This window comes from Gymnoscopelus braueri, assembly GCF_963280865.1.
Source record: "Gymnoscopelus braueri genome assembly, chromosome: 17".
In the NCBI taxonomy this organism is placed as follows: Eukaryota; Metazoa; Chordata; class Actinopteri; order Myctophiformes; family Myctophidae; genus Gymnoscopelus; species Gymnoscopelus braueri.
Genome location: NC_137617.1, coordinates 20,413,168 through 20,427,854, shown reverse-complemented (window position 1 = coordinate 20,427,854; position 14,687 = coordinate 20,413,168). Strand labels below are relative to the sequence as shown.

Sequence of the window (14,687 nt, the reverse complement as noted above, 5' to 3'; positions counted from 1 at the left end):
TCATGTCAATGTCATTATAAAGCACACAATCAAAAACAACAGACGTTGACCCACCCAAGTGCTGTGCAATGAAGACAATCAAGTCAGTCAAACATCAATAACCGGCGGCTTGATGCATGAAATAAATCTAAATTAAAAAAGAAGAAAAAAATCTCACACAACTGTATCACAAAATCAATAGCTCTTTTGCAGACGTGTGACTGAGTTACGGAAGAAACGGTGCGAGGGTGCATAACAACCTGTGTTGTTGTGTGGGCATATTGATTTCAATTAATTTAACTTGTTTGAAATGCCCACACACTTGGCTACCTCACTTCAGTCCACTCACTTGCAATAGTAGCTTGCCTAGTAGCTATATATATATATATATATATATATATATATATATATATATATATATATATATATATATATATATATATATATATATATATATATATATATATATATATATATAAACATACATAGTGTGTGTGTGTGTGTGTGTGTGTGTGTGTGTGTGTGTGTGTGTGTGTGTGTGTGTGTGTGTGTGTGTGTGTGTGTGTGTGTGTGTGTGTGTGTGTGAGAGAGTGAGTGAGTGAGTGAGTGAGTGAGTGAGTGAGTGAGTGAGTGAGTGTGTGAGGGAATTAAAAGAGAGAGAGGGGGCAGAGAAAGTGAAAGAAAGCAGGGAGGGAGAAAATTCCACCTGTTCCTCTCACTTTCACCAATTAGTTTACGTGGTTCCTAAATCACCACCTGGGCATTTCTTAGCAGCACCCAATAGCACTAGCAGCTATAGCCCCATTCTTATGAACTGACTGGAGTCTGGAGACACATTGCGCAGAAATGTTTCAGGTGGTGGAAAGTAACTAAGTACATGAACTCAAGTACTGTACTTAAGTACAATTTTGAGTAACTTTTTACTTTACTAGAGTATTTCCAATATGCAATACTTTTACTTCTACTCCATTACATCTCAGGGGCAAATATTGTACTTTACTCCACTACAATAATTTAAAAACTTTAGTTATATATTATAAAACATACATTAACCACTTTAGCCCTATTTTATACATAGACTATTTGAAAATAGCAGATCTACAAGCTCACAACATTGTGAGCTTGTAGATCTGCTATTTTCAAACATTTTAGTACTTTTACTTTTGGTGCTTTAAGTATATTTTGGTGTCAATACTGTTGTACTTTAACTGTAACATTTTGAACACAGGCCTTTTACTTGTAACAGAGTATTTTGATATTGTGGTATTGCCATTTTTACTCAAGTAAAATATCCGAGTACTTCTTCCACCACTGAATGTTTCAGGTTCCTAGACTGAGTTCAAATATTATCTAAATAGCCTGTAGTACATGTACATAATTGAATTGACTGGGGCTGTCAACCTGCCTCGGGAGACCGCACCCAAATAGCGAGCGTGACGGCGCGTGTGACAGTGTCACACGTGCTTGTTGTCACTGTCAGTCAGTCTGTCAGCACAGCCCTTACCGAAGGAGATGATGATTTAAGTGCAATTCAACGCCAGAATAATAGCGAGAAATGTTCGAGCTTAGTAGCCTATTATTATCCATGCCTTACCTTTAAATGAGCTGAATAGCCGCCGGTTTCTCCGCGCCTTCTTGCAGCCGACACACCGACGGCACTGGCACGTGACGCAGGACACGAGCAATGTGTGAGAATACCGGTCACTTCATTATACACCTATCCTATGCAACACCGCTGTAGTTCATCCTATTGAGAGACTATCTATGTGCAGTGCAGGCAGGCGGCGTCCACTTGCTTCCTATGTTGGTGGCAAAATCCAGACAACGTTCCAAGAAACGTCTCTTTTCATGGCGGTCATGAGCCTCTCCTTCAACAGCTGTCTGTCCCCCAGCGCCGGGACGTAGTAATTTGTCAGTCTGTCCGCGGTAAGACGGGAGTCGCTCCTGTATTCGCCCACCCGAGGAGACGGCAGTGCAACCGACCCACCAACGTTCATCTGTCCAACGTCTCCCTCTAGCGGCTCACTGCTGCATTTGATACTATTGCCTGATGAAGCAAGTTGCTACTAGGCTGACTGCTCATCATCAATATGTCCGTACACGGACAAAGACTTGTCCTTGCCCATGGTGGCAAATGGTAGATTTTGTTTTTACATAACATTATAAATATAATGTTCTTATTTTGATCATAAGTGTCATGACCTGTCTGTGTTATACTTTTATATTGTAGTGATGTCCTAGTGTTTCCTGTTTTGCCTAGTTACGGTTACCTGTTTTGTCTCGCCTCCCTGTGATGACTCGTTTTCTCCCCCTGTGTCCTCCAGCCAATCCCTGTGTTGATTGTCTTTGAGTTTCACCTGTGTCTGGTTAACCCTGTGTCTATATAAACCCTCAGTCCCATCCACCTCCCTGCTTAAAGGAGGAGTTCACCCAAAAAATGACTTATTTTCTATCAATTGCACACCCCATGAAGCATTGAATTCATGGATTTATTTTTGCTTTAGTGGCATTCTTGAGCCAATATTTTGATGACCGGGTGTGTATCCGGTAGGAGACACAAATAATCTACTTTGTGTCTCCTACCGGATACATTAGCCAGTAGGAGACGGGAATCAAATTATTGGCTTAGGAATGCCACAAAAACAAAAATAAATCCATGGATTCAAGGCTTTAGGCTTTTCAAGGACCCCCATAAAGAGCATACCAATGGAACCAAATGGACCCATCAGTACACTCAGAGTTACAGACCACCTTCAAGGAACGCTAAAGGTCTCTTGACTACGATACAGTACATTAGGACTAGCCCTTTATGTGTTTCTGGTAATATTGTCTGCTCACTTGCATGTCCATGGCAAAAATAGAATTTTGACAAAAATGCCCACCACAAGCCAGCATGGTCATGACCCCTGCTCCCAGCCTGATGGCCTGGTGACGGCAATAAACAGAACTTTGCACATATCCAGTCCTATGCCTGATGGTGGCGCCACAACATGCATAAATACACGTGTGTCTTTGCCTGGCTGGGTCTGTGTTCATGTGCACTTGTGAATGTTCTTGGATGAGCCAGAGCCCCAAAATTGAGCAATGATTATCGAAAGAGTGGGCAAAACCATACCTATATTAAATTGTTCATAGGGTAAATACGAGTAAATAAATATATGATAACCTTTCCACAGGAGTAGCTTTTTCATGGTTATCACACATTTTGTTATTTTCCCCATACGTACATGACAGGTGAAAAAATGACAACATTTAAAAAATAGTTATCATAATGAAACTTCCTGAGTTGATTACTTACATGAAGACAATGATTTATCGTATTACAAGTTTTCTGAAATTGTATATTTAAATATGCAAATGAGGCATTAGGAAAATATGCCCAAATCTGCATAACTTTCCAGAATCAACATTGGAACATTGGACAAAGCCAGAGTCAACATTCTTATTTCATTTTGTTAAGATGTTGGAGTCAAAGGTTTTTAACGAGGGAATATTCAATATCTGGCTCAATTTTGGGGCTCTGGCTCATGGACTAAATGCCTAATTTGCATATTTAAATATACAACTTCAGAAAACTTGTAATACGATAAATCATTGTCTTCATGTAAGTAATCAACTCAGGAAGTTTCATTATGATACCTCTTTTTTAAATGTTGTCATTTTTTCACCTGTCATGTACGTATGGGGAAAATAACAAAATGTGTGATAACCATGAAAAAGCTACTCCTGTGGAAAGGTTATCATATATTTATTTACTCGTATTGACCCTATGAACAATTTAATATAGGTTTGGTTTTGCCCACTCTTTCGATAATGAAATCTTGTCTGACTATAACATGAGTTTTGCATTTCCACTTCCTCCCTCCATGCCCAGCATGTGGTCTGCTGGGTAAACCATTGCTGGGCTACAAGCCGCAGGTCAACCGCTTCAAAGAACGATTCGTGCCACTGGAGGCCTGGACAGGAAGGTGTGCTGGCAGCCCCTCTGTCAAATGGCCTCAAAGAGACATGAGTGAGCCTGAGGGGGAGATGTGACACTGGATCATTTTTTCCCAAACCTTTAACCTTGTGACCCAAAAGATTAATTTGATGTCTCCCCGGGAGTCAAACTAGTGAAAATAGCAGATCTACAAGCTCACAACGCGTTGCGACGCTTGTAGATCGGCTGCTTTCACTACTTCTTAAAAGTTTTTTATTTGATTCAAACGGTATGAAATCCTGCCGAATGAATTGTTAAATGTCTTTATTTTCTGATTCATTTTTTTTACTTTCTGAAAGTTTTTTTGGGGAAAAATGGTATTTACTCGTGACCCATACAAATTACTGACAGCAGGCTCTGACATGAGAATCAGGTTCTGGGACTTGGCATATCCAGAAAGGTCATATATTGTTGCAGGTGGGGGTAACGACTCCCTCCACTGCCCCTCCGTCCTTTACAGCCGCAAGATCATCGAGGGCACAGAAGCAGTGCAGGAACTCCACAGTAAGCAGCTGGGGCCCCAGAGGACACCCCCCGCAGGGGCCCTCAGTCCCTCCCTGTTGGCCACCATGACATCATCACTGACATCGCCACCTTCCAGACCACACAGGGCTTCATTGTCACCTCCTCCCGAGATGGCATTGTCAAAGTCTGGAAGCAAACCACCGCTTGTCGCAGGCAGAAGTGTATATGGAAAGATACACAGGCCCAGAAATATATGCACTCATACACTCTCACATACACATACGGGCACACATACTGTACTCTCCCCACCCGTATCCCCATTTCCTCCCTATTCCCCTACACTTGAGTCGTCAATTGAATACTATAAATCACTAGAATCTTGTATAAAAGAGAATAGAATATTGTTTTTAGGACATTCATTGCAGTCATTACTAAGCAATGCCTACAAAAACATGTGACTAGCATGTTTGATGTTCTTTGTCAAACTGCTCAAAATGACAAAAAAAAAGTCCAATGCTCTTATATGGAGTGGAGTGGACTCGGCACATCATGCCCTCAGGTCCTCTGCGTTACGTACGGCGAGTTTGATTCGGTCAGGCATATCTGTCCGGTGGTTCTGGACAACCAGATCTAATGGGTATATTGGTCGAATCTGCTGGCACACTGCAGGTACTGCGCCGAGTCGATCGGTCAGACGGTTCTCGAGATACGTGAATTATACAGACACACAGACGTACAGAGATTTTAGACAAGTCAGCATGAAATTCATTTCAAGATGATGATGCAAGGCACTGATATATTGCATGATTCATTGATTAGTAACATGTTACTTAATTCATTATAGTGTATACGTAGAAACAGGAGCATGCCACTCCAAACACACAGCTCAAGTAGTGATGTCAGCTATAGGGCTGCACAATTAATCACATTTTAATCAGCATCACGATTTTGGCTTCCCACAAAAATTAATAATTAATAATAATTAATAAATTAACATGATCGTCCGATTATTGATTGATTCTTTAAAATGTGTGACGCATTGTGAGCTTGTAGATTGGCTATTTTCGGCACGCAAAACTGTCGTACGACAAAGTATCAGTTAAAATGTATGTCAACTATGGTTCAGCAGTCTTATTCATATCCATCATGCAGGTATAATGAACCATATATGTTACCATATGCTTGTGTCAAAAACTAAACAAAACCAAAACTCAGTGAATAATCGTGATGAATAATCGTGATCTCAATATTGGTCAAAATAATCGTGATAACTATTTTGGCCATAATCGTGCATGCAGCCCTAATATCAGCTGCTCAACCCTTCCAGCTGTGACCCACATTGTTAGGAGATAAGAAAGAATAACAACTCCCAGCTGTATCTCACACACACACACACACACACACACACACACACACACACACACACACACACACACACACACACACACACACACACACACACACACACACACACACACACACACACACACACACACACACACACAGTCACACACTAAACACTAAAAGCACTGAAGCTCAAACATGATCAAAACTCCATTGAAGACATGTTATAACATATTAATTATATGATATGATACAAATGATTTCCATAGTATTTTGATCACTGCCATTAACAGTATATATACTCGCAAGACAATATAGTCTTGAACCAATCTTATTACCAGGACACAGAATTTATATTAATTGGAAAAATGAAACTGGACGTTAATGATGGCTTTGATAAAATCATTAAAAGAGAGTAAGTACAAACTCTTCAAATTACAATCTTGTATCAAATGAGGTAGGCTAAAGCATCGTGGTTTATTATAGCATCAGACCATTGCAAGTTTACCATTGAAATGTTATCATTCTTTTTAAATAAAATGGTCTGTATCAAAATAGGCTGTAAAAACTGATAATGCAGCCTAATGGTAATTTTCTTATATTTAGATTATACAAATATAGTTTTTATAGTAATGCAATAAACCGTAAGTAAATTTAGAATAACCGTATTGAGGCCACAGTTTTTTTTACCACTTAAGCCCTATATATTTCATTGTACAACAATTAGCAAAACATTTGAGATGTTTCAAAAGCAGCATTTAGAGGCCTCAATTTATGACATTGTCAATCTAACTGTAACTCTAATTGCATTTGATACAATAATATGTGTTTTAGTCATTTACCACAACCGTGGCTACCTTTTGCACTTTGTATAAGCACAACATTTAGTTTCTAAAGGAAAAATGTATACAAGGCAGTCAGGCTGTTGCAAATTGGAACTCTTGTTCAATCTTGTTCAATTATTGTTATTATTGTAATATAAAATGGCCAAATGCCCCTGACCCTTGTGTCTCCCACACCAAATGTAGGAGTGGCGATGGCTGATTTAAGTAGTCACTGTCAAGCTAATTAATTATACATAGACGCTGCAATGGCCACTGAATCATACGTCAACCTCACCATATTGGCAGGGGTAACATGGCATAACACCACTGCAAGATATATGCCTGAGTTGTGAATAGGTATTTGAGTGCCACACTCAGAACTACAGTACAGTGAACCTCCTGTAAATTACAAAAGAATGTAGTGAGAAGAAAGGAGTAGCCTATTCTAAAGAGATAGGCTTACATGTCCCCACCTTCCCTGCTGTATACGGTAGTCACACTACAAAATTACATGGTGCTTCTATATTTAGCTCAAAGAGATAAGGCCAGACAACACCCCAAATTCACAGAATTTGCTGAGGCCTCATCTCTTCCATCAATCCCGAATCTATGATCTCCTCCTCTAGCCAATAGAGAGCCGACAAAGGTGGGGCTAAGGTGAATCACGTGTTGAATTGTGGATCATAAAAGGGCCTCGGAATGCTGTAGAACTTCAAACCGTTCCAAAGCTTCTCTCTTCCACTCTTCTCTCTTCCACTGCATTGCTTACTCGTTAAAAATGGCTCTGTCCATCAGAGAAAAGGGCACCATCCAGGATTTCCTCGGTAAGGTGGGCGCCAGGTCGGATGAGGTTGGAAGTGAGGCTCTTGCCAGGTGAGATACTTGCATGTGAAATTACTTGATCCCACACGAGCAAGTTAATACAGTAAATAGTTCCTACTGCTTAGCAGGATGAGAAGGGGTTTACTGTGAGGCATGGCATAGTCTACTATACATATGAGATCAAATGCAACACTGAAATAATTCTAGAATCAGAATCAGTCAGAATCTATTCTAAGACTGTTTGTTATTATTAGTTGCTTGCAATGTTCAATAATCAATTAATTGAAGTTCATGGATTCACTGGTATAGGCTCAGTAATTCTTGATAAGAGTAAAGAGAATGCTAAATGCATGAATGTAGATGCAGACAATCTGTTGTACTTAATTGCCCTTTTATGGTTTGTAGTCAGGGACAGCCTTCATTGCACATAAATAGCTGTATATCCACTCTCTAGTTTGAAAATTAGACTACTAAACTGTACTTTTGAGTCATGTATAGAGTGTGTGGTATTTACTTATTTTGTTTATTATTTTGGTGTCAGCATGTTGGCACTGAAAAAAACTGTTCTTTAAATTGTGTCTGAATAATCCCATAAGGGATGGGCTGTGAAAGGCAGCCAGACACATTGTAAATCATAGAATACACTGATACCTTTCACCTTTCTCACCATATTTACCAATACCACTATCTCTTCCACCCCCAGGTTGATGGTTGTTTTCCCTTCGGCCAAATCCTACTTTGCCCACTGGTCGGACTTGACCAAGGACTCTGTCAATGTCAGGAAACATGGCGTCGTCATCATGAATGGCGTGTATGATGCCCTGTCTAAGATAGATGACCTGAATGCTGGTCTCCTCACCCTCAGCGAGTTGCACGCCTTCATGCTCAGGATTGATCCCATCAACTTCAAGGTACGTAGCCTAACAGCTTCTGTGTTTCATTGAAGGGGCTGTAGGTCTACTTATGTCTAGCCTCGGAAACCCATGCATTTTTTATGTCTGATTTGAATACTGATGATCGCACAAATTGAAGCTTATTAGGCTTTAAGATTTGTGCCAACTGGCTTATTTGAACAACAAGTATGAAACTCTTAGGGATCACTTTTGAGTGTACAGTATGTCGACACAACACCTACGTCTTCGTCTCTCATTTCAGTTATTTATCCACTGCATTCTCGTGACGATGTCCATGATGTTCCCCGAGGAATTCACCCCCCAGGTCCACTTGGCTGTTGACAAGTTCCTGGCCCTGGTGGCCCTGGCTCTGCAGCAGAAGTACCGTTAAAACAGCGTTTGTTGGTGCTGCTACGATTTACAATGCTCTGATTTGTTGGGCAATAAATAAAGCGATAAATAAAATCCAAGCTTTTGTTGTTGTGGTTCCTGGGTGTGCTGCATTAGGGGCTGCAATTAGTTCCAGCTTGAGTTGAGGAAAATCTTAGTACTTTAGATTACTAACTGAGGGGCACTGATGGCCTAATTAAGGCGCACACCACATATAGGCTCTAAATGCAGCCTGACAGCGAGTTGCGGGTTCGATTCCCGAGCCCGACACCCTTTGCTGCGTGTCACTCCCCATCTCTCTCTCCCTCCCTGTTTCCTGTCACTCTCTACTATCCAAATGAAGGCGGAAAAGCCCCAAAAATATCTATGATTGCCAAATGAGGAAATACCTCCTAAGAAAGGGGTCATTTTAGGGCTACATTAATTACCCAATCCTAATTCTCAATTAAAATATGCTTATTTGAAAAACCCTAAAAGGCCTCAGGCAGTGGAAAGTTTGTCCTATGGTCACTAAGATGTGGTGTCAATAACTTTATTTGTTTATTTGGGAGGGACAATACAGGGACAATGAATCATCTGTCGGCTACTACAGTGGTTCTCAACCTTTTCAGGCCGTGACCCCCTAAAATCAATTTGAACTGGGGACCCCCCACCCTGACAAGCACATGGAATGTAGTTGAGGCATTACATTTAGTTTGACTCGGTTCTACAGATAAATATTGTGAAAATAGAACACCTCACAACGCCTATTTCTTATATTATTTGACAATTTGGCCAATGAGGACCCCCAAAAATCATGTGGGGACCCCCCTGGGGATCCCGACCCACAGGTTGCGAACCACTGGGCTACTACATGATCCGTGTAAACATGCCGGATTTACCTAGAAGCTAAACACAAAGATAAATACAGAAAAAACATTCATCTACATAAGATTAACCACTTAAACCCCAGCATCGGTATTGTGGGGAAAGCTTTCGCTGAAAATAGCAGATCAACAAGCTCACAACGCGACGCGTTTCTTCAAAAGTTATAAAATGATATTCCTAATAAGATTGAAAAATATTATAGGTGTTCACAAGTTTTGGAAATCTTTAACCATTGTTTTAGTTTGGGGCTTTCCCTTAAGGTTACTGGGAGGCTGTTCCAGCTGCCTTTGATTGATAAGACATTTTGTCCAAAAGTGGTCTTCCTGAGATGGACCTCACAGCGCCCTCTGGTGTCTGACCTGGTGCTAAGTCCAGTGTCTCTTTTCCTTAGGATCGATTCCAGCACAGGAGGTGGAGCCGGTCGATGTAAACATTTGTATATAAAACAAAGTTTTAAAATGATCAAAACTTTAAAAGCAATGTATTTTTACAATATGTTACAGTGGTGGTACGAATTTGGTATCCACTACCTTAAATGGATAGTTCACCCCCAAAATTTATTTTTTTCTATCGATTAGATTAGATTGACACATCTCCTTTGTGTCTCCTACCGGAACCACTGCCTACCGGTCCGCTGGTCATAACATTATTGGCTTAGGAATGCAAGTCTCCATGGGGTGACTAAATGACAGGAAAAAAAAAACATTTTGGGGGGTGACCTATCCATTTAAGGAAGTCGAAACCAAATTCGTACCACCACTGTAACATATTGTAAAAATACATTGCTTTTAAAGTTTTTATCATTTTAAAACATTGTTTTATATACAAATGGGGTGACTAATCGATAGATTCTTTTTTTGTTGGGTGAACTATTCCTTTAAAGTTGATGGGATCAATCCTGAGCATGAAGGCATGAAACTCGTTGTGGGTGAGGAGACCAGCATTCAGGTCATCTATCTTAGTCAGGGCATCATACACACCATTCATAATGACGACGCCATGTCTCAGAGTCCTTGGACAAGTCCTTCCATTGGGCAAAGTAGGATTTGGCCTGAGGGAAAACAACCATCAACCTGGGGGCGGAAGAGATGTGGTATTGGTGAGAAAGGTGAACGGTATCAGTGTATTCTATGATTTACATACAGCTATTTATGTGCAATGAAGGCTTTCCCTGACCTCTTACAAACCATAAAAGGGCAAGTACAACTGATTGTCTGCATCTACGTTCATGCATTTAGCATTCTCTTATCAAGAATTACTTAGGCTATACCAGTGAATCCATGAACTTCAATTAATTGATTATTGAACATTGCATGCAACTAATATAATAATACAAATCCTTAAAATAGATTCTGACTGATTCTGATTCTAGAATGATTTCAGTGTTGCATTTGATCTCATAATGTATAGTAGACTATTGCATGCTTCACAGTAAAACCCATCTCATCCTACTAAGCACTAAGCAGTAGGAACGATTTACTGTATTAACTTCCTCGTGTGATATGAAGTAATTTCACGTGCCTATCCTCCCTTAACTCCCCAGTTCAGTATCATGGTATACCAGTATCTCACCTGGCAAGAGCCTCACTTCCAACCTCATCCTGCCTGCCCACCTTATTGAGGAAATCCTTTTGTGCCCATATATGGAGCTGTTTGCACCTGATGTCATGACGACACATTGAGGTTAGACAACACACTCCATATTTGGGCGTAGCTGCATTGGTAACTCCTTATATGGTTATGGCTGAGTCATGGTGACATGAGTGTGACGTCAGAGGTCCGTCCGCCGACCGGTCCTCCCTTAAGCCAATTTTAATGCAGGATAGATATCATTTGTTTTTGCAATTTGACTGAGAAGTAGGTCTTCTGTATAAACAGTCACTATTCTCTTTACAGTAGGTATGTTAACCATAAAATTAACTCAAGTTGTCAAAATGTTCTGTGACACACTGTCTAATCCACTTTTGTAAATATTAGATTAGGACAAAGATGTGAAAACTCCTTTTTGTAGTATTGTCAGCACTGCTGGCAGAATTGACTCATCATTGTGACTGTAGGATAAACCACAAAGAGAAAAGCTTGTATTTAATTTAACGCTTCTTTATTGTCCAATGAATTAGACCATTGTACACAAAAAGCGTAGCAGCATATCACCAACAGACCACTGTTTTAACGGTACTTCTGCTGCAGAGCCAGAGACACCAGGGCCAGGAACTTGTCAATAGCCAAGTGGACCTGGGGGGTGAAGTCTTCAGGGAACATCATGGCCAGCACCACCAGAATGCAGTGGATAAATAACTGAAATGAGAGACGAAGACGTAGGTGTTGTGTCCACATACTGTGCACTCACTAAAATGATCGCTAAGAGTTTGATACATTAATTTCGTACTTTTTCTGTTTTGCCATTTAGCTGGGACTCTTATTCAAAACGCGAGTTGGCACAAATCTTAAAACCTAATAAGCTTCAATTGAGAGATCGTCAGCCTTCAATTCAAATCAGATATTAGTAGACCTACGGCCCACTTTGATGTAACACAAATGCTGTGAAGGAATTTAGGCTACCTACCTTGAAGTTGACGGGATCAATCCTGAGCATGAAGGCATGCAACTCGCTGAGGGTAAGGAGACCACCATTCAGGTCATCTATCTTAGACAGAGCATCATACACGCCATTCATAATGACGACGCCATGGTTCCTGACTTCGACAGACTCCGCAGACAAGTCCTTCCAGTGGGCAAAGTAGGATTTGGCCGAAGGGAAAACAACCAACAACCTGGGGGCGGAAGAGATCATGGTATTGGCAAATATGGTGAGAAAGGTGAAAGGTGTATTCTATACGTATAACTATGACAGCTATGTGAAATGAAGGCTGTCTGTTACTTTTCACAAGGGTAACTACAACTGGTTGTCTGTATCTACGTTTATGCATATAACTTAGTATTGTCTTATCGAGAATTACTTCGCCTACCAGTCCATGAACCTCAATTCATTGCTCATTGAACATTGCAAGAAACTAATAACAAACAGGCATAGTGCTCACACAATATGATCTTAGAATGATTACAGTTAAATGTTTGACCTATGATCTTGTATTAGTAGACTATTACATGCTTCACATTAAAACCCATCTTATCCTGCTAAGCAGTATGAACGATTAATGACCTTCCTTGTGTGGAATAAAGTAATATCACATGCCTATCCTCCCTTAAGTAGCAAGTTCCGTGTCGTGGTATACCGGTATCTCACCTGGCAAGAGCCTCAGCACCGACCTCATTGTGCATGCCTCTAATCCTATTGAGGAAACCCTTGACGGTGGTCTTTTCTCTGATGGACAGACTCATTTTTGATGAATACTCCGGTGGCTTCTCAAGCAATGCAGAATTAAGCTTTAGAACGTTCTGAAGTTCTACAGCATCAGCAGGCTCTTTTATGGTCCACAATTCACCACGTGAGTCACCTTAACCCCACCTCCATCGGCGGTGGGGTTAGACGAGGAGACAGATTTGGAATTGGAAGAGATAAGGCTTCGGCACATTCTGTGACTTTTGGGGAGTTGTCTGGCCTTATCTCCTAAAGCTTAATATAGATGTACAGTCTAATTCTGTAGTAGACGATACATTATAGAAACGTGCTGTCCGCGGTCTGAAAATGTCATTTTGGCTGTTTGTAACTTTCAGTTACACACTGCCTGTTTTGACCCAAATATCCATGTTAGACCCTTGAAAACAAGCTATTCTGTCTGAAAATATAGTTTTAAACATGAGCCTATGGATGTATATTATTGAATATTCTGGCTGTATATTCCAAATATATTCCACTGACACTTTCTGATTCTGTAACTATGTCCACAGGCTCTAGACAAACGTACGCCCCTTCACCCTTTATTATGTACTGCCAAATTCAGGAAATCTCAGGAGGACCTATTGGATTGGTCAACTGGTTGGCCCCTCACAACGGACTAGCCAATCACAGCGTACATGTCCCATCAGGGCTATGCAATGTAAATTGTCAGGCTTTGAGATGAGAGTTATTCCTCCTTTGTATTAGACATAACAATTGTGTCGTCCGGATACAACAATACCATAAGCTGGAAATAGTTATCAATCATTGTATCATCAAAGTTGATAGAATGGCAGCCATGCATATAAGGTAGTGCTCCAGGTCATTAATAAACAATGAAAAAACAAACGGTTATATATATATATATATATATATATATATATATATACATATAGCCCCAAAGCCCCAATGTATATATATATATATATACGTTTTCACAACTTTGGGTTAATTTCATGTTTAACATACCTACTGTAAATTATGGAGAAGAGTGATTATATGACTGCTTCTCAGTCAAATTGCAAAAAATGACCTCATGGGCTAATATATAATATAATATAATAGGCTACAATGCAATATGAAGAAACAACATTTATTTTAACAGAGGATATTGAAATACATTATCACTGTCTTGCACTGCAACCTGATGGTATATGGTCTTTCATTTAACCACTTAAAACCCTACAGTATATATTTTGTTGACCGGAATCCCAGGAGTCTATCCTTGGTCCGACCCTTTTTTACCCTCTAGTCTACACTATCTCTTTGCCGCTCTATAATCTCACAAGAAATACAAAAAATAAAACATGGTGTACATCATGGCCTTCCCACAGCCTTTTAAAAATGTTTCCTTAATTCGAAAATTAGGGAAATATTAGAATACAAGTGCATCACAACATAAAAAATTATCAACATTGGCCAGTGAAGTAATTATATCTTAAAATATGTATTCAAGACAAATCACCGTGAGACTCATCTCACTACACCCTGAAGAAGGCACAAGCCCACATGCATTGGTGAATTTTACTGTATCTAGAGTTCTAGACCATCGAATTAAAGGGCTTTTATACATTTCAAGCCTATACCCTGGGTGCCTGGATCTGGATTTGTTTATGCTTCTTTGGTCATAAAGTGTCCTTTTTTCTTGAAAGAATATTTTTCTCCTTAACCACACAAACCCTAGTGTCAGTATTCGGGTGAACATTTGGTGAAAATAGCAGATTCACAATGCGTCCCAATGTGACAGATTGTGAGCTTGTAGATCGGCAAAGACATTTGTACAG

At 40.1% G+C, this 14,687-nt stretch overlaps 3 protein-coding genes across 3 annotated transcripts in view; 1 reads left to right on the top strand and 2 right to left on the bottom strand.

Moving 5' to 3' along the window:
- The window catches only part of rhbdf1b (rhomboid 5 homolog 1b), a 73,265-nt gene extending 71,395 nt beyond the window's left edge, over window positions 1–1,870 (bottom strand). Inside the window, 1 exon segment of the mRNA XM_080456100.1 lies at window positions 1,574–1,870. The gene's annotated coding sequence lies outside the window, so the exon portion shown is untranslated.
- A 5,470-nt stretch (window positions 1,871–7,340) lies between these two features.
- LOC308104287 (hemoglobin subunit alpha-1-like) lies at window positions 7,341–8,738 on the top strand. Its single transcript, XM_080454684.1, has 3 exons — window positions 7,341–7,464; window positions 8,117–8,324; window positions 8,569–8,738. The coding sequence occupies exons 1-3, from the start codon at window positions 7,370–7,372 to the stop codon at window positions 8,695–8,697; spliced, it is 432 nt and encodes a 143-aa protein (XP_080310810.1). The 5' UTR covers window positions 7,341–7,369; the 3' UTR covers window positions 8,698–8,738.
- A 2,994-nt stretch (window positions 8,739–11,732) lies between these two features.
- On the bottom strand, window positions 11,733–12,905 carry LOC308105030 (hemoglobin subunit alpha-1-like; the record flags this gene model as incomplete). Its single annotated transcript, XM_080455665.1, has 3 exons — window positions 11,733–11,861; window positions 12,130–12,337; window positions 12,811–12,905. 3 exons carry the CDS (start codon window positions 12,903–12,905, stop codon window positions 11,733–11,735), a joined length of 432 nt encoding a protein of 143 aa, XP_080311791.1.
- Between the last annotated feature and the right edge of the window lie 1,782 nt (window positions 12,906–14,687).

Coding starts and splice junctions, on each gene's coding strand:
- LOC308104287 (XM_080454684.1), top strand. CDS start 7,370: ATGGCTCTGTCCATCAGAGAAAAGGGCACCATCCAGGATTTCCTCGGT. Junction 7,465..8,116: donor GGAAGTGAGGCTCTTGCCAG/GTGAGATACTTG, acceptor TTCCACCCCCAG/GTTGATGGTTGTTTTCCCTT. Junction 8,325..8,568: donor TTGATCCCATCAACTTCAAG/GTACGTAGCCTA, acceptor CTCTCATTTCAG/TTATTTATCCACTGCATTCT.